This window comes from Photinus pyralis, unplaced genomic scaffold (genome assembly GCF_008802855.1).
Source record: "Photinus pyralis isolate 1611_PpyrPB1 unplaced genomic scaffold, Ppyr1.3 Ppyr1.4_LG3b, whole genome shotgun sequence".
NCBI lineage: Eukaryota > Metazoa > Arthropoda > Insecta > Coleoptera > Lampyridae > Photinus > Photinus pyralis.
In genome coordinates, this window is record NW_022170510.1 from 6242672 (window position 1) to 6267826 (window position 25155).

A 25155-nucleotide genomic window follows, 5' to 3' on the forward strand; every position below is an offset into this window, starting at 1 on the left:
AAAGGCAAAGAGAAATGATGTAACGAACGGCTGTGTGCACGTAATGTATTCGAGCAGATAAAATGGTTGTATGACGTGCAAGATTTTCTTGCACGTCATACAACCATTTTATCTGCTCGAAAGAGAAATGAGTTAAGAGCAGTGTCCTAAAGGAGGTATAATAGTTAAAAAAAGTTGAAAGCAGTACTAGAAACAGTTTTGACCATTTTTACCACCCGCACGTTAGTAAGGGAGGTATTGCATTGGGGTCTACTTTTTTTTTCGAAAATACCCGTTTTGAAGCACCAAGGCTCTGAATCAAACAAAATCTGTTGGTCTGTCTGTACTCTCATTTCCGGCTAAACGGGTCAACCAATTGGAGCCAAATTTGGTACACATATTCCTAGAGATAGGGCTGAAAAGTTTTGGGCAGAACGCCCATGTACAGCTGTGCGGGTGGTATCTGTACTAGCTACAGGAAATTTTTGACTAATCTCTCGTTTGTGAGATATAGCCTGTTGTAGGTTTCTAAGGTAAATGTGAAGAGGGCGTGAAGGAAAAGGACACGAAGAAAGGAAATAAAGAAAAACGCATGAAAGAACAAAGTGTGAACGAAAAAGGATTCGGGAAAAGGGCATAATAATAACATAGAAGGAAGCGGAAAGGGAGGCGCGAATAATGCGTGAAAGTGAAAGTAAATTATTGTAAAATCCACTGATAGTTATAACCGCTAATTAATTAAGTGCTAATTATGCGCTTTATTGTGCCGTTGAGTTAAAACCTTTGCGCCCTAGTATAATGAGTTATTTCAACTTCACGTAGTCGCTGAATTTTTGATGAATGCAAGCGCTACGTGAATTTGAAATAACTCATTTGAAAATTTCATTTTAACGGTGCTAAAAGGCGCATAATTATCCCTTAATTTTTGCACAACACAAACTTCATGTATGAAAAAGTTCGCACTGGAATAATAATTTTTGGGGTGACTCATTTTCCCCACAACATTTTATTCCGCCTAATTACGCATTCCAGTAATTAAAATTAATCACAAATAACTCGATCACACACCTTCAAGGAAGTGGTAAGGAAAAGAAACCTTCCAGGATGACGTTTAAAAACGTTTCACGACCTCCGTAGTGGGATAGCCGTGATATCCTGGAAAAAGTGGGATTTCAAGAAACTTAGAGCGGGCCTAAAATTGTTCCTCCTCGAACGTGTCGGGGGAAGGGGGGGGGCTCTGTAGCCGTGGATTGGTAACTAATAGTGAAGCCTAGAGGAACCCACTGGAGGACGCTCGATTCGGACTCCTATTAGGGTAGTCCGCTTTGAATGCCGCACCCTGGTGAAGAGAGGTCGCGAAGAACGAGGGGTGTGGGAGTGTACTTATGTAGTTATCGAACCTGCGTGGCAGTACCGTTAGATGCTGGTGCTTTCCTTAATATGTTGATTTTAAATATTTTCAGTTCCAGGGATGAGAAGTTGTGACTAGTAGTTCGCAGTGCAGAATTTTCTTTTCGTCTCTTCATGGAAAAGTGGTGGAAATACGATTCAGTGTGGACCAAGGGGCATTTAGGTAATCATAAAATGCAGTGAAATTCGTAAAGATGAAGCCGGTGAATTATTTAAAGGGAAAACTTCGGTGGAGCTACATGTTCAGTGTTCAGTATACACTAAGCGTCCAAAGGCCCCTACTGCACCTGAATAAGTGCAGAAACCACCACGGACTTCGACTTCAAGCTCCATTGCATGTTCTGCAATCGATGAGTGGATGTTCAACACCCAGAGCGTGTGCCTTTCTGTCAGATGAGCACTTTAGAAATAATTCGTAGTATGCTGTCAAAAGAAATGACCAGTGGGGTCACCACAAAGTTAAGCGCGGTTTCAGACTAAATGGCAGCTGAGCGTAGATACCATAGGGAGTGCTAGTGTTTGTCTTCTAGCGCACAGGGCAAAAAGTGCAGGTTTCGATAAATTATCCCAAGTGTTTGAAGAGCTGAAGTTAATACAGTAGCTAATTTTTTTACTATTTCATTTTACCTAAAATCGTCCTGAAATATTCATTTTCAAGCCTACTTTCTGTCAGAAAATTTTAATTTCCATGACAGAGGCAGAGCAGACTACGTTTCCTGCCGCTTGTTACTTTACTGATCGCATTTGTCACTTTACCGGCCGCACCGTCACTTTACCGGCCGCATTTGTGCTAAATTTCCACAATGACTCCTGTCATCACTGACAGATTGACATTAATCAAAAGTTCTACATAAAAATTGAAATGTTATATTATACGATTTCGGGTAAAATTTAATACAAAACTCGTCACTAAAATTATACTTGGATTGGGAATTAAAGAAAATCTTTTTTAAAGAAAATCTTTTTTAAACACGTTTTTTTATTACTATTGCGGCTATCGATTTCGACCTTATCAGGTCATCTTCAGGCCGAGCGTCATTTGGTGAAGTGATGATGCATGTAATATTTTGACGATGTTATATATTATATTAGTTGTCAGGAATGAAAAATTAAGTGTAATAAAAGTTTTATTACAATACATCAATCAAAATGATACTACTTGACTCGGAAATTAAAGTACTCGGCCCCAAAGGGGCCTCGTCCTTCAATATTTCCTCGCCAGTAATGTATCATTTCCATAACTTTTATGTAAATAACTATTATTTTAAGCCCGGAATCCTGAAACTGAAAGTTATAACGTCAACATAATATTAAGAACAATAGATAGTCGTTTAGTACTTAAAATTGGCGCCCTGCCATCGCTCTAAAATTCTAGCTTTTCCAGGTTTTGGTTTTTTGACACTGGAATGCAGTGGACTCTGGAGGATAAATCTGATAAATCTGAAATCTGTCTTGTATGTAAAAAATGTGACCGAATGAAAAAAAAACAAAAAAAAAACGATTTACTTGAAATTCCAGGATATCCGGGCTATTCCATTAGGACTAGAGAGATCGTGGGACTTTTTTTGTGTCATTCTCGAAGGTGTCCGAACGTATTCCAAAAGGTCCCGCTTAGTAATTATAAATATCTGGGTCAAAAACTAAGTTTACTGTAGTAAATGACTGGTGGGAAAAAAAGAAGTAGAACTGGAAGGGATAAAGATATAAAATTAGGAGCGCCTTTTATCAGTAGAAGCGCCAAGTGGCCCGAGCTGGAAAAGTAATGTAAGTCATCCGTTTCATGAAACTTTAGTACAAGCATAAGGAAAAATATACCCACAATCCTAAACCTTTGTTTATTCCAGTGCCTAAACGTAGGCTTTATACAAGAAAGAAATGCACTTATCACAACAAAGCATACACACCTATTTGGAATAAACTAGTTTATACAAGACAAGGTAGAAAAACCAGTCCCATAACTGATAACTGATTTGCTAATTTCTCAAAATTTAGGGCTGTGCACTATGCAGGGCGCTTAGAACATTTTCTTCGACAATTGTATGCATAATGATGCTCCACGATTCTATAATGACAGTGCTCGCTTTTACACCGACTAATATATCGTGGATAACGATAATTGAGTATTCAGTTGCAAATTACAAAAACAGTTAGTAGGTACCTATTTTCCTTCATCGTTGGTAACTTATGCAAATGACCAAAATGTCATTAGATCACATTCCCGTGAACTGAACATGGAAGTAGCTACTTATCGAAGGTAACTATTTGATCGATAAACCTTTTAAGTGCCGATGACATCAATTAGAAACTATGGAAGTTTCGCTATCGTTTAACCTTGAATCAGTCTAGCGTTTTTTAACGTAACGTAATACCTGCCATGCCTTTTGATCTACAGATATCAGTTCATACATTTTTAGAAATTCACCAAGGATTTTCTAACTATTGGGCGATCCGAGGTTTTTAAAACTTGAAAAGTTCATGTCTAAGAGTTCATGGAACCATGGAAGCTAGTTGAAACTGGTGAACAGTATCGTCAATTCCTTTGTTTCCTTCTATTTTGCGGGCGTGTACTATTATCATGTTGCACATTAAGATATTTACAAGTGTCCCGTGTGCAAATCTTTCCTGAATAAATTGCAAAGAAATGCCACGATCCACTGAACCCCTTGAGACCATCAAGCTTTACGTTAACGAATCACCGCAGGTTCTTTGGATGAGCTGTTACCTAGACTCTTAGAGATACAAATTTCTTTGAAATTGTCTATACTGTATATCTTGTCGCCAGTGGACTTTAGAATTAATGTGTTTTGGCATTATCCGCTCGACCGTTCATTTCATAGTACCAGTGTTAAAATAGTGTGAAGAAATGACAACAGAACTGACTGATTTTTCAAAACTGCAATCCAAAGACAAAACGGGCTTCGGTTAACAATTTCAGTATTTTAGGCATAACGATAGCCATTTCTATAAATCAATACAATTTACTATTTCTGTCGATTCCTAAATAATTTGAAATAGAAACGTCTCAATCTAAAGAGATGACGTTAAACTTTTCATTCACACATATGTCAAAAACAAATTTAGCGAGCTTTCATGCTGCCTAATTTGGAAAATAACAGTTTTTTAATTGTGAAAATTTTATCATCTAACTAATCCGCACAAAGGGTGTGGGTAACAATTCGAAACGATTAATTAAATTTTAAATAAACCAATTTTCAAGTTCAAGAACAAAAATCTTGGCGCATCACAGAGACATTTATTTCCTGTAATTGACAACTGTAAATAAAAATAACACCTCCTGTGTGTAACTCACATTTCCAATAAGTAATTTTTCGATTTTAACGTTTAAAAATAGCAATTTTGAAAGATTTAAGGTGGAATTGCAGGTACTGGACCGACAAATAGAATTTTAATTGCTTCCGTTTGTGACCTGCCAAATTTTACATTTTGACATCTCTACTTCTACAAATCAGTGAGTAACAGTTTTTGGAAAAACATACTATCGATTCCGCACGCTTTCAGGTTTAAACATGTTTTTCCAATTAATTGGGTTCTTTTTAGGTCGGCGTAAATTGGGCGCAGAGGTGTCATTTTTATTTTAAATTAGCTTATTTGTCTCCTGCCACTGGAATAGTTGTTTGTAATTAGAGAGATACCTACATTAACAAATTGGTGAGATCATTAGACTACGTATGCAACAAATGTGGTTTATGGTCATTAGAAAAGTAAGCGGTTACCTTAGCGTTTTCTTCCCTTCCGTGCAGGAGTTCACCCAAAGAAGGCCTTTTAAGCGCTCTTTTTGAATTGCGGTAGTTTTCTAAACGCGGAAGGGCCTCTCTTGTAAGTTGAGCCAATGATCGCTTGCGTTTTACGTGGTTTTCGTATAAACAGGTGGTTGAAGTCGTGTTTATTAACTCCCCAACAGTGTCTTGAGGAACATTTAGTCTAACACAACCGTTTTCACTCAACTGCATGCCGTTATTGTCTACACCTCCATCATCAATGCGCCGTACTGAAAAACGATTTTCCATTTTAACACATAGTTTTAGACGATTTCAAAAAGCGTATTTTCCACTATCGCTCTGTGAAACGCGGAGTGTTTTCAATGAGCTTTCGCTGAGTCGACGAAGCACTGGCGCTATCGAATTGATGCGGCGCTTTATGTATTCGCGATTGACAGCGTTCTTCGCACCTTTACTCTAAAAACTGGCACCAATTATCGAAATTAAATTGAAGGCAGGGAAAGCTGCAGGAGTTACTTGCTATAGAGACGCCGGTGATTTGCCTTCAAAGACGCGCACGACAAAATCGTCCAACACACATTACTGGATTTTAATGACATAAATTGTAAAACTTTAATGGTAATCGTTTTTGAACGTTTAATCTTTCATTTTACACGGTACGTGGGAACACATAAATGAAAGTTAAACAATTTTATTTTAATCTTCATAATAAAAATCCTATACCTCCCAGTCCTCTGTCACCGTTCTTCATGAAAAGTGGCAAGTACAAGTGGTTATAAATGCACTATACCAGTTGTATCTGCTTTAATCCCGTAATATCCGAAACCAATTACTACTAATTAACAATAACATAATATCACCTTGAATTTTAAGTATAAATTAACCTTAGAGTGATAAGTCCTTTAGAAATGGAAATATTAATATACTATTTGACATTATTTTAATATATTACAAAGAAAGCCACATCAGTTTAGAATGCAGAAGCAGTATTTAAATATGTCTCTCTAATTAAGAGCGTGAGATAAGACCCATTCCACACTTTATTGTGTAAGTGTGGCAGTAATTTAAAATTTGCGGTTTGTTAGTGTTGACAGTGATGCTTAAGTACTAAAAAGTGCACTTGGTTATGAGTCACGTTTCCCTTGGGATTTAATTTTTTTTCTAAAAGTCACAAAACTTATACCTACGATCTCCATTTGGTTACCGTTCTTTATTGAAATCCTTTCCAAATTAAATTTGCCAGCAGTTCTTGCGCGCTTCCTTCCAAGTTGTCACCGTCTAATGTCCTATAATACATTTGGTCGTCTCTTGTAGAAGACAATGTTCCAAATGAATTTTGAGCTTCTGGTTGGAAACTAATGTGTGGCATAATTTTAGTTTCGAAAAATTAAGGGTGCCTTCGTAATTTTCAAAAAAACGTTTTTTGCATTCCAGTGTAGTGTTCTTTGGAGACGAGATACGCATAAATTGTATTAAGAAAAGTTGTTCAGAATGAAAAACGTGCAAAGTACTAGGCCTACTTTGATTTTTTTGATGTTTTGGTTTTTTAATTGGATTTTTTGAGGAAATCCGAAAAAGTTTTACTTAAAAAACTGTTTAAAATAAAATGTACTTGTAGCAGTTTAAGCCGTACATTATTCCGCATTGCTGTGTGTAATGGCATACGGTCAAAAATACCACCCAAATTACAACCTTTGTTTCGTTCTATTTTTTAAATTTCTCTCAGGACACGAATGGGTACAGACACAAACAAGAAATCCAAACATTGCCTTAAAACTTTTATAAATTTGAAAGAGCCCAAGGCCTCAATCAAATTTCTTTAAACGCCAAGGTAATCACTACTCAAATTTTTAAATAGAAATTTACATTCGGATTAAAAAAATTAGAAAAATCTAACACAGAAAATTAAAACTTTACCTACTGACACATAATTGATTAATATAAAGAAACTACGAGAATTTATTCTCAGTCTCACGCATTTTAACAAAAAAAAAACTAATACAATAACAAAAACTGTAAGAAAAATTTTAAGGCTAACAGTGCCTTTTTGAACAGTACACCCCGTTTGCCAAACGGACGAATCGAAAAAGCAATTAAAGATATCTCAAGAAAAATAATTACTCATAGTTCAGGTAAATTTATTTATAATCATTTCCTTATTTACCCATAAGGGTGTAAGGATATCTTTACATTCTACTTATCCTATTTCCTTACATCACTACGTTAAGGTTCCTTACCATGCTCGTTTCGGTTTTCCTTTTTTCTTCTAGCCTATTGTTTTTGCTTCCCAGATCTTTTTGGATTGTGTACTGCTGACCATCCTTAGTAAATGCCCCCACCAACCCAATTGCCTTCGTTCGATGAATTCTTCTACAGATTATACTTCAGTTCTCTCCTTATTTCCTTACTCCGAACTTCCTTCATCTGTTAGTACCCATGATCCACATCCATACGTGAGTATACTGGTCTTTTGCTTTGTAAACCTTGATCTTCCTTCGTGATTTCTCTCTTGTTAATGATCCCTTTGCTTAGTGTGTAATAAAGTTCGTTAGCTTTTCCAATCCTCTCAATAATCTCTACTCTTTGATTTCTCATTTCTTCTAGAGTTACTCTTAGATATTTGTAGCTATGATTACTTGTTCTTCTTCTAGTATGATATTGATTTCCGTTTTATCAGCTGCTATTACCACAGTTTTGGATTTGGCTTTGTTTATATTCATGCCATTTTCATTTAAGATTTGATTCCCCACCTGTAAGTTTCCTCGTAAATCGTTACGTCGTCCGCACATGCGCATTCCGAAATTTATAACTTTTCTACATTTCTATATCCTACATATAGGGGTTTTGTTCTTAGTTTGGCACTTCTCATTAGTTAGTTCGGGAATCTAATAAATAACAATGGCTTCCTCCTTCTCTGACCCCTTTTATGTGGAATATCTGGGACTGCGTATTCTTACTTCTAATAATTCGTCCATTGTTATTTCGTCGCTTTCCCGCTTCCTTCCTTCTTCTGTTACACTTACTTTTTCTCCATCTTGTACCCTTTCTGTTGCGCATTCTCCATCTAATACGAGCAGCTTCTGGAAGTATTGCTTCCATCGCTTGTTTTTCCGTTTATGATCTTTAATTTCTATGCAGATCGCTTTCTTATTATTTCTGAAACGTTGAAGCTTTAAATAATTTTTGGTTTTCCTTCTGTCCACCGTGTCGGTTGTCTCTTGTTTCTATTTTCTTTGTTATTCCACATGTATTTTTGGCTGCCTCAATTACTAAGTTTTTGAATATTTTCCACATTTCTTCTGTCCATTTATTTTCTATTGCTTCCTTGTTGTTTAATATTCTTCTCTTTACTTCTTCTCTCTCTTTTTTCTCTAGTCTATGTCTTCATTGTTTCTCTACTCTTCTTTACCTCTTCCTCTCTTCCTCCTTTCCGTTCAGTTTTGGCTATCGCTAGAAAATGATCGCTCCCGAATTCGTATCATCTTTTAAACTTCACATCTTTAATTAGCTTTCTGTTTTGTCTTTCTATTATTATGTAATCTATTACCGAATATTCTTTTCTGATTGGTACTGCTCTTGTGTATTTATGTATCTCTAATAAAAAGAATTATATTTTATTTGCGCTGGTTATGAGCTAAAAATCAAGACAAATCGAAAATAAACGAATTTTGATTGTTTAAAAGTATAACCAAATGTGCCTATTGTAATTTGTCTACATTCGTGTGAAAGTTTAATTAAATGTATTTCGCGAAATCCCTAAAAAGAGGCAGGCGAAGGGCGAAGTCGAGTTCCGCCATTTCTCACTTTGCCTGCTGCAATGGTCATTTCGCAAAATGCCTAGGGATTTTGCAAAATGCCGGATTTCGCAGTTTGCCGGTAACATATACACTAACGTTTTCAAATGTAAGAAAGAAGTCAAGTGGACTCAAGTGCGGAGACTGTTGTGGCCATTTTAGGGCAATCTTCGTGGCAATCCATTTACAAGGATAACGTCCATTTGTAACCAGAGCATTATGTGAGGGAGCACCGACAGTTCCGTGAACGATTGGACCCATTCAAAATTTTTATTTTCATCAGCTTATCTAGACCAGACAATGATAAATGCTCTTCGACTAGTATCATAGTAGTTTATTCTGCACTTGATTAACGCTTTTACAATTTTCTACTACGATATGAGTACTTAGATAAGCTTGAAAGAACACACGGTAATTGAAAACGTGTTTAACATACGTATTTTAGCTAAATATCACTAAATTTACGCCTATTAAAGTAAATGGCAAATTAATGCTCTGTGAAAATAACTACCACTCATAACAATATGTAATTGTAGTCTATTGTTTCAAACAAATTCGTGACTTATTTTGCGCAGTAAGGTTTAAGCGATGGACAGCCGTCACTTTCTTGTTGCACAGATTACATGTCATTCCGTTTGCTCATTAGTCATTATTGTCTCCCAAGATCATTAGATCGCAATAACCCTCACAAAGGTAACGCTACAACCAACCCCCATGGTTCCATAAACTATTTATTAAAAATATGGTAGTTGATATTCATCATAAACAATAGCTATTTACATAAAAGTCAGGAAAAGTAGTCAAATAGTGTCTAACTGATGAGTTTTATATTAAATTTTTTTTTATCCCATTTTTTTTTTAAATAAAATTTCAATTTTTCTCTCAGTTTTAACAGTAGAAGTAAAAGTAGTCGGGTAAAGTGTTACTGTCACTGTCATGGAAACTAAAGTTGCCCGATAAAAATAGACATTGAACATGAATAGTCTTATATGCAGATAATATAATATCTGGATGGATACAGTTAGTATAATGACCAGGTAGGTCGGTTTGAAAGTACTGATTCTCGTTTGGTGACGTTATTCCATCCATATTCCTTTATTCCATGTGCAATTTTATCGAATTCCGAAAAGTAGGTAACTTAGTCTACTTAGGCAAAAATGGTCTACTGTTATAATGACCAACGGATAAACGTAACTTTGTAAGGTCAACTCTAAACAAAATGCAATCGCAGATTGTTCTCGTAAATAATATCCTACATCATAGTTGAATTTCAGTAAACACTTTATATCTTATCTTTTGTTATGGTTTCTCAAGTTTTAATTATTGTAAGACTCAAAAAAATTAATTTTTCGTGGAAGTCAGTAGTAATTTACCAACAACTATTATCGTCGTAATCAACTGTGATTTCCGAGTAGAAAAACCTTGTCGTCGCTTCCTTATCCTTTGGTGCTATTGGCTATGACGTCACGGTCACAAGGATGGCTGACCTTGGCATCATGTTCGGTGGATTACCTGAACGTAATAGCGAATAAATTTTGAATTTTTTTCAAAAAATGGATATTTACAATACGACACTCTTTTTTAGCTTGTTTAAATATAATAAATGCATTTTACTAAATTACATTTATTCCGAAAACCCCTACTACTACGAGCCTTAAATCGCGACTGCTTAAAAACTAACTAAGCGGCTGTTTTCCTTTGATACCCATATTATTAAATGATAACTTAGACGGGTACGGATATCGTAACTAATAACATTATTGAAGTGCCACTTTACCTAAAATCTTAAATCTGCGACGTGAGAAAATCATACATAATATCATTATTGAAGTGCCGCTAAAGTTAAGGAAATCGTAAATAACGGTGAAGTGTGGCTAATCTTAAATCTGAGAATATAAATTAGTCAAATCTTAAAAGTTACTTATACAGGGTGACCCACTGAAAACAGTTAATGCCAATTTTGGCCACTTAACGACAGTTTTGCCAGAAACGCTCGACCACGTCAATTTTAGTTTTGTGTTATTTGCATAGATTCAACCCTGAGAGGGGGGTGAATTCACCCCAAAAATTTTGAATAGGAAGGGCCAAGTTGGATACGCATGGTCATTCTGTCTTCATTTTTCAATTCCGATGAGTAGTTCTGGAGAACTCTATTTAAATGGATTTGCAGAGCCGTTTCATGTGTTTATCAAGTAGATTTTTAAATAATTGGTAGCTTGTGTCAGAAATTGCATCTGACACAAGCGCGTAAGTGCAATAATTGAGAAGGAAGTTTAATAATAATAATAATAATAATTAATAATAATTTTACTAAACCTTTTGTTGCCATTCTTACAATGTAAAGGTACGTCAGTAACTATTGTATAACAAATAAAAAATGATTACATCTATAATAAGCGTAGGGATATTTCAGTTCATTCAAATAACATACAACAGATAACATCTATGCCTTCACATATTCTTGAAGCGAGTAATAGCAATTGCTAACTAGATAGATTCTAAAAGCATTTTTGTACTGATTTTTATATTTATTTTTTTGGTAGAACATTGTACAAGTAAACTTTGTTTCAAGGGTGCTGAACCTTTCGTCACACTATCTGACGTCATAGCAAAATTAAGGCAGGTCGTAAATTAGTAGTTGGTTTACATATTGTCACATTGACGTTTCAACTTATTTATTAAGGTGTCACTATCGTTCATCATTATTAGACCGCCCAAGTTGACAATCACTTGTAAGGCATCTGGTTCTGATAGGTTTTTTCCTGTTCTTAGGTTTTATAATGGCTAAATGGTCATGTATTTTATGTAGAGGAAGTCCGTTGGTATGAATTAAACCTTTTCAACCGTTTGTAATCACCTCATGTAACCGATTCTTTGCACATCCAAATGGATACTGCCAGAGCATCCGAAACTCTTTGAGATGAAGTGTATGATGGTTACAGAAAACGCATAGGAACATTTGTAACTTAAAGTTTGTTTAGGCAGTTCGTAAATTAATATTTTGTTTACATAATGTTGATGTGAAATTAAGTATGCTACCAATGTGAAGAATACGCGTTAAGTTGCGCGAATTTTAATGACCCTTAACTAGCCATTTGCAGAAGTAGAATAGGCCATGGTTTATCGGTAAGCCTTTTGCATTTATACATCTTACAAATTTGAGATAAAGCGTAGTCATTATATCACTGGCTCATTGAAATAACAACGCATACATACAGTTTCTGTTCTTTTGCCACACAGTCGAGATATTCGCATAAGGATCTTGAATATCTTCTGATCCGATTTATTTAAAAAAAAACGCAATTGTGAAAGAAAACAGGTAGTGAAGAAAAAACTCTCAAATGTTCATATTCAAATCGTATGTACAAAAGACAAAAAGCGACACTACACCACAAATCCATCTTCTGATCCTGCATGGAGTATTAGGTATATACCGGACCCCTTCACTACTTCTTTTTCTAACTGTTTTGAGAGTACCATCTTGCCAGCTTCTTCTAAAAGACCCTTTACTGTATATCCAGGTTTCGCCTAAAACCACAGGTCGTAATGGAAAGAGTGAAGTTTCGTTGTGTTTAAAGTCTCTCAAAAATTGTAGTCTTCTTTGATCTGCATAGGGCTGTTCCATTAAAAATAATCTATTGGAGACGGTGCATCTCCGCCACGTGAATTTCAGTTTCTTCAAACTGCGGGACAAAGAGGTACCAGATATTTCTACGCCATCAAGTCGTTGAAGATTACTGTGTAAGGAACGGAGTGTAACATTCTCACCTATAAAATCAATTCAATACCTAAGTGTTCTGGCGAACATCTTCATTCTGTGTATCGGTTCGTCATATTTACCTAATGGTAACGGGAATGACCTAAATTCATGATATGAGCGAATCGAACCATTATGTGGTAAAATTTTTAAAATACTTGTCTATTAACGGCGTTGCTGCACTGTCGACTTGCCTAAGCGTTTTTAACTTTGATGATATTTACTTCACTTTTAACACAAACTACCTAATCAAAAGGCATTTAACACTGGAAATCTGTCTATAACGAAAATCGTTTGACGGATTGATATTATGACAGATCAATTGGTTTATTTGTCACGACTTACGTTAATGACGTAATTTTTTTGTCTCAATCGATTTAAATGTAATGAAGAGAGAATCACATTTATGACGTCAGGTTCAGCACCAGTGAAACAAAGTATAGCACCCTGCGTAATGTACTGATTTTTTGAAACTAGTGTGATTGCATTTAGGTAAGTGTATATTGTCCCCAATTTGTTTGTTTGTGTTTAATTTTGTGGTAATTCAAATACACTATAGCGGAAAAAGTACCTGTGGTTCGAGGCATAAACCTGTTTATACTGTTATAAAAATCCAGTTCAAAAAAAGTAAGACAGCTTTTGATAGAAAAATGAGCGTATAATCTTGAAGAGCTTTAATGTGTTAAATCTTAAATGCGGTTTTTATCATTTTTATTATCTTTGTTTATGTGTATTGAAGCGAATATTCTAGAAATAGCGATAGACATCACGGCGCCATAAAAGATTAAGCATCGACGATAAGAAACGAAAGCGGATGTCACACATTTTTTCCAGGAAATATGACGTGTTTTTTCGAATACATTCTAGAATATTCGGCAATTTTCGCGAACTTTCGAAAAAGACCGGCATTTGCTGTATAAGCAAATCGAATTGTGTTTCGAGTCAGTTCTCACATCAATTCAAGTAAAGTATTAAGCTCCCTCTCGTGTTACCTACGTTACAAAGTGTGGGTGATAAACACTACTTAACCATTATAAACTAATCCATTTCAAGGCTGTTATAAATGTATGGTTTATACCCACGAGGAAATTGTAACGCGTAAACACAGGTGCATGCTTTTTAGTCAAACTTCTCATCGAAAGAAATTAGTGAGTCATTTTATGTTAAAAATCGTGTAACCGAGAACAAATCGCAAAAGAATTGATCTAAGCGGTTTCTGAATAAAAAAAAATTGCTAAAAACGATGGAATAAAGTTTACCAACATTTGACGCCAGAAAGTGCCTTAACCGGACGTGACAAACCGGAAATAGATGGTTTTTTGTCCATAACTAAGTCGGAATTGCTTTTAGGAAAAAAATTGTTATAAAGAGCATCAAAAACCAAGTTCAGTTGGAGCAAAGCATACATGTTGACAATATTCAACAGTGATTTCGATTATCAACAACATTTTAGTATTTTAACAGTGACCAGGTGACATTCAGTTACAAATAAATGTGGACTTGACGGAACCACTATACATTTTTTACCGTCTAAGAAGCATTTTGCATACCTATAATTTATTTCCTTCTAGAAATTGTAATCCTTTTGTAAAATGCAGTAGCCTGCTGAATGGTTCACACCACGTCTACCATATGGACTACAATTACTTATGAATAAAAAATGCACCGATCAATCTCTCGTAGCTTACAACTTCATTTTGCCCCGGCATGCACTTAAAATAAATATCAAGTGAAACGCTATCCACATCTTTCGAAAGACAGAAAATTTTCTAGAATAACGGAACTGGTTCTAAAACAAGACAAGATGTGACAGGTTTGAAAAAGGTACTGTATCTAAAGGTAAAGGGGGCACACCGACAATACTAGAAATGTAAAATTGTTTAAATTAATTAATCCATTGAAAAGAGTTAATGTATTATTCAATATGAAAGAAGGGGAACGTTGGTATACGGTACGGATAAAAATACCACTGCGCAAGAGTCCCAGATAAGTTTACAATTTTGGAGAAACGTGTTGCGCTTTGTACAGAAATGGTATGTCCTTTCTGCATTCTTCAATTTTAAGCCAATAAATATAGCAGGGAATGCTGTAGTCATTTAGATTTGAGACAAATTTAAAAGATTAATTTGCTTTTCAGATGTCAACTATAAATCCCTAGTTGTTTGTGTATTTTCTTTAACATTAAATGTACATGCTACCATAAGGCATCAATTGACTTTCGAAAAATGTCTGTGTTTGTAAAAGCATTAGTACTCTAACGGTAGCTCTTAATTTGGATTTATTTTTTCGAGTTTTTGTTAATGAAGTTATAGATTCGGAGATTTTTAGGGGTGCGATTTGTTGTAGGTGGAGGTCGCCGTATAGGATTGATAATTTCAATACAAAGGAGATGCATCCATAATTTCGTTTTATCAAATTATAGTAATTTGTTATTTCGGTGTTATCATTTTGCTGGGCAGTACAGTCTTTTTGTAGACCAAAGTAAAAAACAGAAGAAATTATCAATCATTTATTTGGAACCGAAGTACCGGTAAAAAAAGACCTCCAGTGGGATCATTCTCATTAGTGTAGCTTCCGTGGCATGTTGGGCTAGGAAGGGCTTCTGACAAGAATTTGGCACCTGTTTTTTAAATATGGTTACGTTATTAACAAGTTATCTTAACTACAGCATAGGTAAGTTTTGTTATTTTTAGAAACTATGATTTTCACTTGTTGTTCATCACCTTAATCGCCAATTGCTGTGAATTTCATTGATGTTCTTCTGAATTGCTTCTGTTGCATGTTGCTCTGTAATTGGGCGCAAGCCTGTTGGGGGCCCAGAACAAGCGAGGGATAAAAATAAATAAATAAATAAAACTTAATTGCAAAACGTATTGCATAATTATATCAAGGAGCTGCGATATCTCCGTTATAACAAAGAGTATATAACGTATATAATTATTATAAATTGATCAGTAATCCAGAGACTATTAGTAGAGAAAAAATTAACTTTTACGTGGAAAAAGTAAGCTAAGCATTTTATTGGTTCCTCATATGTAATAATGACGGTATGCAATTTGTTTCCTAAACATGGGAACCTCTATTATTTCGTAAAGTATCTTATATAATCTTGAATTATGAAGCGTAGCGATTTGGTAGTATAATTTTCAAGTACGAAATCACAAACATTTCTTCGAGTTAATGTGTTATTCATTGGTTGCTAATTTTTTTTAATGATAATGACGAACGGTACTTGGATATTGTAGTTCATTGAATTCCATTTAATAAAATCACAAAAAATATAAATAAATGGTTAGGTTTAAAAAACGACAGATGAAAGAAACATGCTTTTTCATATTAGTGAAGAGAAAAATGTTGGAGAGCTATTACAAATTGTGTACCGTTAGAAATTAGAATACGCCCTTTGTTTCTGTTTCCAAATGCAGCATCTACACTTAATATTTCAGTCTTTTCGTTTAACCGTATCTCTAATCGATTTTACAACAAAACTGATGTTTTGTACACTAAATAAATTAAACAAATATAGCAAGCGAGCTCATTTTGAACTAACGGATATGTCAAAAGGGTCTTCCTTATTTTTTGGTCTGCATTGGCAATTCACGAACTCCGACCTTGATAAAGAACCCAGCTGAAAAATTTCATCGTAACGGTCCATTCGTTTTTGAGATATCGTGCTAACGGACGGACAGGCAGACAGACACCGCATAATTATAAGCTCGTTAATAATGCGTTTAATCGTTATTCAACGAAACTAGTGCGGTATTGAGAAGCCTTTAGCTAAGTTCTTAGTTTCAATTACGGCAGTACCTGACGTACCTATATTCGCGTCGCCACTCGTGCCACAAGATAGTCGTATTACAATAGGTCGCATTGTGTATGATCTACGAGACTGTATATTGCACTAAACAGTCATTATTTACCTACATAACTACTTGTTAACTTCTCGTAGCAATATTTATTCTTAATAATTTTCTATGGCGTGAAGCAGTGCTTAAACAAATAATTATCCGTCATCCGTTACTATGCATTGTGTGTAATTTATTGGCCGTCTTAATTAGCGACACGCTATTGGAAAATTAGGACGTATCTATGTTACGTAATCTTCTGTAGTTATTTTTAAGAAATTTTTCGCAATATTGTACAGGGAGAAAAAATCTGTAAGCGGATCTAAACTTTATTCTTCCCAGCGAAAATTACGGTTGAAAATGGAGAGTCGGAATCTGACTTAGACTTACACGTTTATTGTGTACTACAAAACGAGCAGTTGTTACACACAATAAAACTTGGCGTACGTAGGTTCCTGTGAAAATTTCGGCAAACTGACACAATCAAGATGATACTTACGATACTAAAAAAAACTAAAAAGGGCAATCTACAATGCTTTGTATGTTGATATACGCAGTTAAAAGGCTATATTCGTTCCTCCGTCAAGCTTTTAAAGGTAAAAAGCATCTAATGATTTTTTCTGTAGAGTTTGGCCTACTAATTAACCCCCTAAATTTTTCTATTGATATGATGTCGAATATGCCGTTAAGTCTCGAGCGTGGGAATAATAATAATTGAGTAATATTTTAAGACTGATAGAGTGAGATTACAATCAATAAAGCTTCAGGGTCTGATATTGGTGGATACATTTATTGTCGAGTATGTAATTACGCACTTGAGTGGAAAAGGTCACTAAATAACTTTTTCCACTGTTTAATATTATTCCATTTTGGTTACAGTAAACCGCGATGTTGTAACGCCTGAATGCGACCTTAAAATGTGGTAGGGATTTTGGTTATGTAGGAGTCTTGCCGTAGTGTGATTATTGACACAGTCAAATTCTTAGACTATGAAAGAAAGGGGACCCGTAATAGAGCGCGCGCGCGTGAAGCAAATTGCGATCATACTGCCACCACCAGTGGCGCCCGCTCGGGTATTACATTAGGAAATTACAATTTATTTATACTGCCATCATGGTATGATTAACCTGTGCGTACAGTTGTCGGACATAATATTAGGTTCTTATCTGAATAGAGAGACAAAAAACGCGATAAACGTAAACATACGACTGGACTTTGATCGTTTCAGAAACTGGGTTCGCGATATAAGCGCCATATTATTGAAAGTAAAGGGTTTTTCCGGGGGTTTTTCATTAAGAGCGCTCGAACTTTGAAATGAAATAAAACAACCTGTTTAAGTGATATTACCACAAGTTTTATAATATTTTAAAGGATATTCGATGACATTATTTATGAAAAATAATTTCAGTGAAATGGCCCCCGCGACTCCGCTGTGGACGTTGCATTGTGGTGGACCAATTTTGGACATGTTCGCTTAAACTGGGCTGAATTTCACGAAGAAAGCGAGTTATACTGGCCTTTAGGGCAGCAATTGACTGTGATTGGTCTGCATAGACTAGGGAACTGAAAACCCAAGTCTCGGCGCAAAATCCGCCAAGTTAACGTCCCAGAAAGACCCATCTCTTGCGCACTCTGCAGAATGGGCTGCCTGGGGTTTTCTCGCACACTATTCCGAACGGCAATAATATTCTCCAACGATCTTGCGTTTCTTTGACGTACAGGAACTGCTTCATCAATCACTAACCCCGTTGTCTCAAATTTTTTATTAACCAACGGATTGTGGACTCTGCAGGATGTCCATGAAAGCCATAAATTGGACGCACCGCACGGAACGTTAAGCGAACGGAGCCCTGATTTCGATAATCAATTGTAACCATTTCTACGCAGCGTTTTTAAAATACTAATACACAACCTCACTCTTTCGTACATTAATTTGTCATTCCTGACCACTACTATATAACATCGTTAAAAAAATTTTGTATTCATTTCACTTCATCAATGACGCTCGGCCTGAAGATGACTAGTTAGGTCGAAATCGATAGCCGCATAAGACAAATACAAAACGTGTCTAAAAAGAATTTCTTTAAACCCCTTCCTCAGTTTCTTGTACTTAAGTAATAAGCTGTTGATACTATAGCAAACCGTTGACGATGACGACTGTGATAATACTGAATTGAGATGTCTTCTCCCCTAACGGGTTTAATCATAACGATCTTCCTTCAGGATATCTTGTGTTTATCGAATGTGGCGGCGATCGATGTGTATTGCTTCGAACATCGATCGATGACCTCTCTCTTTTGAAGACCAAATCCTATCTGTCGAAGTACAAAGGCAACATACACTGTAGTTAAACTACTCCATACAAAGTAATCAGTCGCCTAAGGGTTAGGCATCCAAACATGTACATATCTGTTACGTCATGTAACTAGATAGTCACGCCGTCACTGGAATATCGCTTGCAGGTTATATCACTTGTTTACTGTAATCGAGGAATTATCAATGAAAAGAAGTATAAAGCAGTATTTTATTGATGCACAAAAATATAGGGCAATTGTAAGATTATGAAAATGAAGACCTTAAAAGTGTTTTATTAACTACCATGAAGATTTAATTAAATTTATCCAAACCAGACAACGTGCCGTTTTTTATCTTGCCTATGAAATGATATTCCTGCTGGACAACGACCACTGCAACTTTTACAGTTGTACGCAGAACAATTCACCACGTTTATATCACAAAGTTTTGCACACACAAACTTTATCAATAATGAAGAAATGTCGAAAAATTCACACTGCCACCGCGCTTTGATTGCCACCGAAAATATGGCGGTCGTCTCGAAATTCGCGTCAAATTCACGCATGCCGTGGATGTGGTATTACGGGTCCCCTCTCTTTCCTTGTCTAAGGTCAAATTATCCTAATACCTTGCATCAGATATGTCATCTCTATTTTTTCGTTTAAATTCTTGGGTGAATATGGATGTGAAAAATCCAAGTTTTCGACATTGAAAAACCTGTGCGAGCGAGACTGCACTCGAAAATACACCATTTTTTCTTTTTTTCGATTTTTGTTAAGTTAATTTTCATGATCATTTGATCTCCAATCCAGGTTTGAACATCGGAGGTGGGTGATAAACGCTCTAAGTCTAAGCTCAATGCATTTGTGGCTACTACCTTGACCAAGTTTTCGTACCGCAAACTACTAAGCTTTTGGGTGCGCATGTCACCACTATATTATAAAATTTTTTGAGGACCTAAACTACAACCATCCTAACGGACGTTGTTTACACAACAATAGGTCCATATTATGTAATGATATGAGTGATATAAAAAAGAGTGGATAACTGACTACACCAAAGCCACCGGTACAAAAAAGGGATATTCGATGTCAAATCTGGACCAACTGTACAAACAGCTCGTTTAAACTTTTAATTGCGCATATGCATCCACATGCATATAATATGTACTAGGAACTCCCCAAGAACTACCCAAAGCCGTAGACAACCCTAGTGAGTATTACCTATTAGAGTTTCTCGATAATTTTAATACGAATTTCCATCCCTCTGTGACTTCTCTAAAATTGGCTCGTAAAGAACTATTTTAACTCAAACATTGAAAATGGCGCAGTTCATACTTTCCAACTCCAGGGATCCATTAGGAATTCACTTGAGCATCATTTTCGGCGGGCTTTATTTAGCAAACACTATATTTTTAATTAAAAGAAAAAGTGGGTTTCGACACGGATGCATCAGTATATGAAATATAAAGTCCATATATCCATAATACATTTATTTATTGTTTTTATTTTGATTTTCTACGGATAATTTAAAGTATCGAACTAAATGTGCGTGTTAGGTTTGTTTAGTAGCAAACAGATAAATTGATCAATTTTTCATAATCTTAAGTGTGTTTACCTATACCTATACTAGAAAAGTGCCTTTCAGGCTCGACTAAACCCTGCCTTTCATTAAATTAATTGCCAATTGAGTAATTGAATGCTTTTCATTGGCAAATTTACATCAATATCATATTTCAGTTTAGATCGATTTTATTGTTTATTTTCGTTTGAGGCTGTGCACGTAAGGGTCGCCAAGTAACGCAATGTACGTATAAAATAATTAGATAGATTGCTTTTAATTACGTTCGGATTATAACACAAAAGGTAATCTGGGTGTATATGTGTGTGTGACATGCAAGAAATAATATCGGTAATTACAACTACTACGCTCCCTATTTCATCATACCATGACTGTAATTGTTTTCAGGACCTCAATTTTTTGGAATGCGTGTCAAAGCGCTCTCGCAGTAATGCTAGCAAATGCTAAAATTCGATTTCTGAACTGTTCCTAATCGTCGAAAAACAAACTAAATCCCACGCATGTCTGAAACATATCACAAAAATAAAGAAATCCACGTATTTAGTAAATTTCGAAAAGATCGTATGAACGTTGTATTGACTAATAGTTATATTTTCTAGAAGTCGAACTACTAAAAGCTTCGTAGAAAGTTGTGGTAAGGGAAACATCAAGTTGCGCAAAGTTTGAATAGATACGTACTAACATGCATTTCTGATACCGGGATGTTTTCCATCTTTGCCAACAACTGATACTGTATAGTCTATCAAATTAGTTAGTGTGGTAGTAGCATATAGTAAGGAAGATCACTTGAATGCATGCAGTATATAGGAATGGGAATGGTTGTGGTGGAGAGCGGACAATAATTGGAGAGCTTCAATCCAAACTATTTAGCAAGAATCCAAAATACAAAAAAGTAAGAAACTAATTTGCATAACAATGCTATTCACCAAAATCAACGATAATCCATCGTCAAGATCTCTATAGATGTACAAAATGCCATCAGTTAGCAAAGATACCAAAAGTAACACATTACCAGGCACTTGGAACATTTGTTCAAGGGTTTACTAACAGTACAATACAATATGTTAAGACAATACAAACGTTAAAAATTTTATTCATTACATTTAGTCCAGGCAAAGAATACTTAATAATAATTGCTCTTTGGTCCAGGCTAAATAGCTCTAAAATAAATTTATTTAAAATATTAGTTCCGAATCCAAACCGGATTTTTCATCTAGCTGAAACGATTAGAAATTGGGAAAAAATAAATAAAACAGCTCAACTTTTCCGCAGGCGAAATCTCGGGATTTGGATGAGGTGGAAGATGATATTTTAGCAAAACTATTAATTTTGGGAAAATGTTCGAAGTAAAAGTTTGAATTTAATATCGTCAGTTTTTCCATTTAATAAATTTGATCTTACTTTTGAAGGTGTTTCATTACTTCCACTATACCTAATTAGGTGTTGAATTTGAAATTTGGTCAATTAATTCACTGGAAATTGAAAATTTTTCCTCTTCGATGTGTTTCTCTTCTTAAGACATTGTTTCATCGATAGGGGATAAAAAATATGCATTGATATTTTCCCCTGCTTTTTTATGACGTATTTCGTAATCAAAGTTATTGAGTCATGTTGTACCTATACCTAGCATAAAAATATTTCTGTGTATTAAGCTTCTACTTTGGTTACTTCAATTGGTCAATTCCGTCTGTGTAATCTACTTTAGTAAATTGTAATTTTATGTTAGAAGTATTTAGAAATCTCGTAAAGGCAACCAACCATGTATGCCTTGATCTTGATCCGGAATCTATAATTCAAACTTCTGAAATGTGTTGGCAAGTTTGTCAAGGCTTTTTATCGTTTTTAAGTTTTTCTAAAGTTCTCCAAATTTTACCACTTTCCCCTCAATCCCATCTCGATTACTCCTTAACCAATGAAATCGTTACTCATATTCTAAGGAGGTTGAGAGTATTTTCCCATCGGTTCGGGTAAAAAAAGTGTCCCTTTAAAGTTTCCGTCTAAAATAATGCCCTTAATGGCACGGGCAAGACAGAGAAAGTAGATATTCTGGCCCCTTCTCTAAAATATATTTTATTTTTTTAAAGTTAACTTGCACTAAAAACTAAACAGAGCTTACTTGATTGCATGAACTATGTACTTTCACTTACAAATGCACTAACAAACACACCTAATTTCATAATTAAATTTTGCCAGCAAAATAAATTCTCTTGGTATGTTGTGCTTCCAGAGGTTTGTACCAAGTTATCGCCCGGGGTGCGAACGTTCTGATAAACTACCCTCCTTTCCCGGCACGTGAAACATCGCTGTATATTTCCAAAAATTCCTAATTTAGTAAAATACCCAATCCTTTACAACATACAATTTAACTTGAGATTAAAAAAGAATCCGTAAGGGGAGTGCATGCGAGAGCGCATCCGCGGAGGTTATGCCACTTTTATTATCAGCTGGTCGCGGATTTATAGGATCTACAAAAAAATGGTAAATTGTTGAAAATTTTCTTCTCTTTATTTTCATATACGAGTATTTTTTACGTAAAACGATAGTTATTGAGTTATTTTGCAATAAAACACGAAATGGTCCCTTTTATTTTGGTCAAGCTGAAAAAAAAACATAGGTACATGTTGACCGAATTTTTGGAAGAAATTTATATGGTGTTGTTCATGACGATAAAACGAAGCGATTGACAAAAACAAATCTTCCCTAGGAATTTTTTCATCAAAAATATCTCTGACGCTTTGACTAATCTGAAGATAACGAATACTAACTTTTTGTGAACGTAAAATTCCACTGTCACATTTTTGACCAAACAATGAAAAATTAATTAGATTTTAAATTATTCCTAACTTACATAAAAGGTGTATACACCAGTACCATAATCAATATCGCCGCTCGATTTTCCTTCACACATTAGTTTTCGATTCGATATTTCCATGTTGAAAGAAACAGTCGTGAGTTCACAATTAAAGAAGAAGCGTCAAATTTCTTGGGGGCGTAGTTCCCTAACGAAGAATTTTTAACTCTTGATGAGTTAAAATGAGCGTTTTAATTCGTTTTATCACCCTGTACAATAAAGGAAATAGCAACACACAATACCTTAAATCTGTGGGATAATTAGTTGCTCGCCGTTATTTATTTCGTGCAAAGCGAATAATTACGCAATGCTTCTCTATACAGATTGAATGGCATCTAATGAGCGTGTCTGCCTCAGTTTTGGTACGCTGTTTGCAAGGAACCAATTACTTTTACATGCTATTAATTAAATTGGCGACTCCCTTTGTTTTACTATGTATTTATAACCAGTTTAGATCAATAAGGGAGTGTTGTCTTGTGGAAAATTCACGCTACAGAAAAAATGAAAATATTATTACTAGGTACTTTCATAAATTCATGTTATTTCATTTGGAACAAAATGGCGTATGGTAATATTTTGCCACAAAATGGTACTACTACTAAAAGTATGTTGTTTTTCTACGTTAGAAGTTAGTAATTTAAATACAAAGGCGGTATGGAAGGATATAACGTGATGTTACATAAAAGAATTCGCATAAGGATGTGTCCGATGGAAATGGAACAGACAATATAATATATTGCGAATTTGCATATGACAACGGTTTTGGGTCAACGATATAAATTGGCAATCAATATGTAGCTATCATTAATCAAACAGGCGTAACTAGCACAACACAGATTTGATTTCATGACATACTTCAGACGGTTATTCGTTCACTCAAATTGGAGAATATTCTGTTATTTCGTGTTTTAAAATGACAGAAAATGGCTGTTTAGTTGATGGAGAGCACGTGAAAATCATAGTTTGTAAAAATAAAAAAAATTTCCTTGGTTGTAGCACAGGTTTAAATATACTAATCTGTGGTTGTAGTAAAGGTAATTTGTATATTAGAAAAAATTTCTAACAATCTTATGGCATTTAACACGATTGTAGATGTTGAAAATAAAAATGAAAATTAATCCCAGGTAATTAATGTAGCACGAGAAGAGAAATTTCTAAATGCAAACTTATTTGGCGCTTTTGAGTTCTGATTCATGGTCGGCCACCAAACCAACGAACGGTTTTTACGCATATAGGGTTTCCATTGCAAAACTGGGTTAAGAGTGACCCTGTAATCTCCACAAAGATCCATCTTTTTTTTTTAAACTACGGACGATGTCCATTTGCTAAATCAACTATCAACTAATTATTTTTTCCCGCATTGTGTCTCCAACCTTGTTAAATTTTCATTCGCAGCGTCTTCAATAAAGCATTGTTCATTTCGTAGCATGCACATTGTCAATAAATGACCTTTCACACCAGATATAATAACGATAGATAAACTTACTTTGATTAAAGTTTTTACCGCATAGTGCACATTGACCACCTTTCCCATTCTGACAGCTGTGTCGTCCTCCGCTCCTAGACGTGGCACGAGATGCTTCTGCAAGTCCAGCTTCCGCTCTCTGATTTCTGCTGATGCTGCTGCTCCATTTACGCGTATTGGGCGACAAGTATTGCGAAGTGTTGTACATCTCTATGGGTTCTTGTTCAATTACCGCATTAGCACTGGCTTCAAAGTTCTTTAAACCAGTTTCCTTACTCAACTCGATATCAAATGCATTATCTAACTTTACTGTACTCACGTTTACCTCAAATAATGAATTTATCCTTCATACTTTTATATTATATTTAGATTTCGAAGTTTTTTTGCTTTAGCCGCCCAGTCCGCAATAGTTTCATCCATGTTTCGGTTCGCGTGATA

At 35.3% G+C, this 25155-nt stretch overlaps 1 protein-coding gene across 1 annotated transcript in view; it reads right to left on the reverse strand.

Moving 5' to 3' along the window:
• The window catches only part of LOC116166612 (bumetanide-sensitive sodium-(potassium)-chloride cotransporter), a 40061-nt gene extending 15111 nt beyond the window's left edge, over nt 1-24950 (reverse strand). The window contains exons 1-2 of the mRNA XM_031481608.1: nt 24739-24950; nt 5124-5398 (exon numbers count right to left, since the gene is read on the reverse strand). Of these exons, the coding sequence (XP_031337468.1) occupies nt 5124-5398; nt 24739-24925 (462 nt within the window). The 5' untranslated portion in view covers nt 24926-24950. The remainder of the gene's footprint in view (nt 1-5123; nt 5399-24738) is intronic.
• Between the last annotated feature and the right edge of the window lie 205 nt (nt 24951-25155).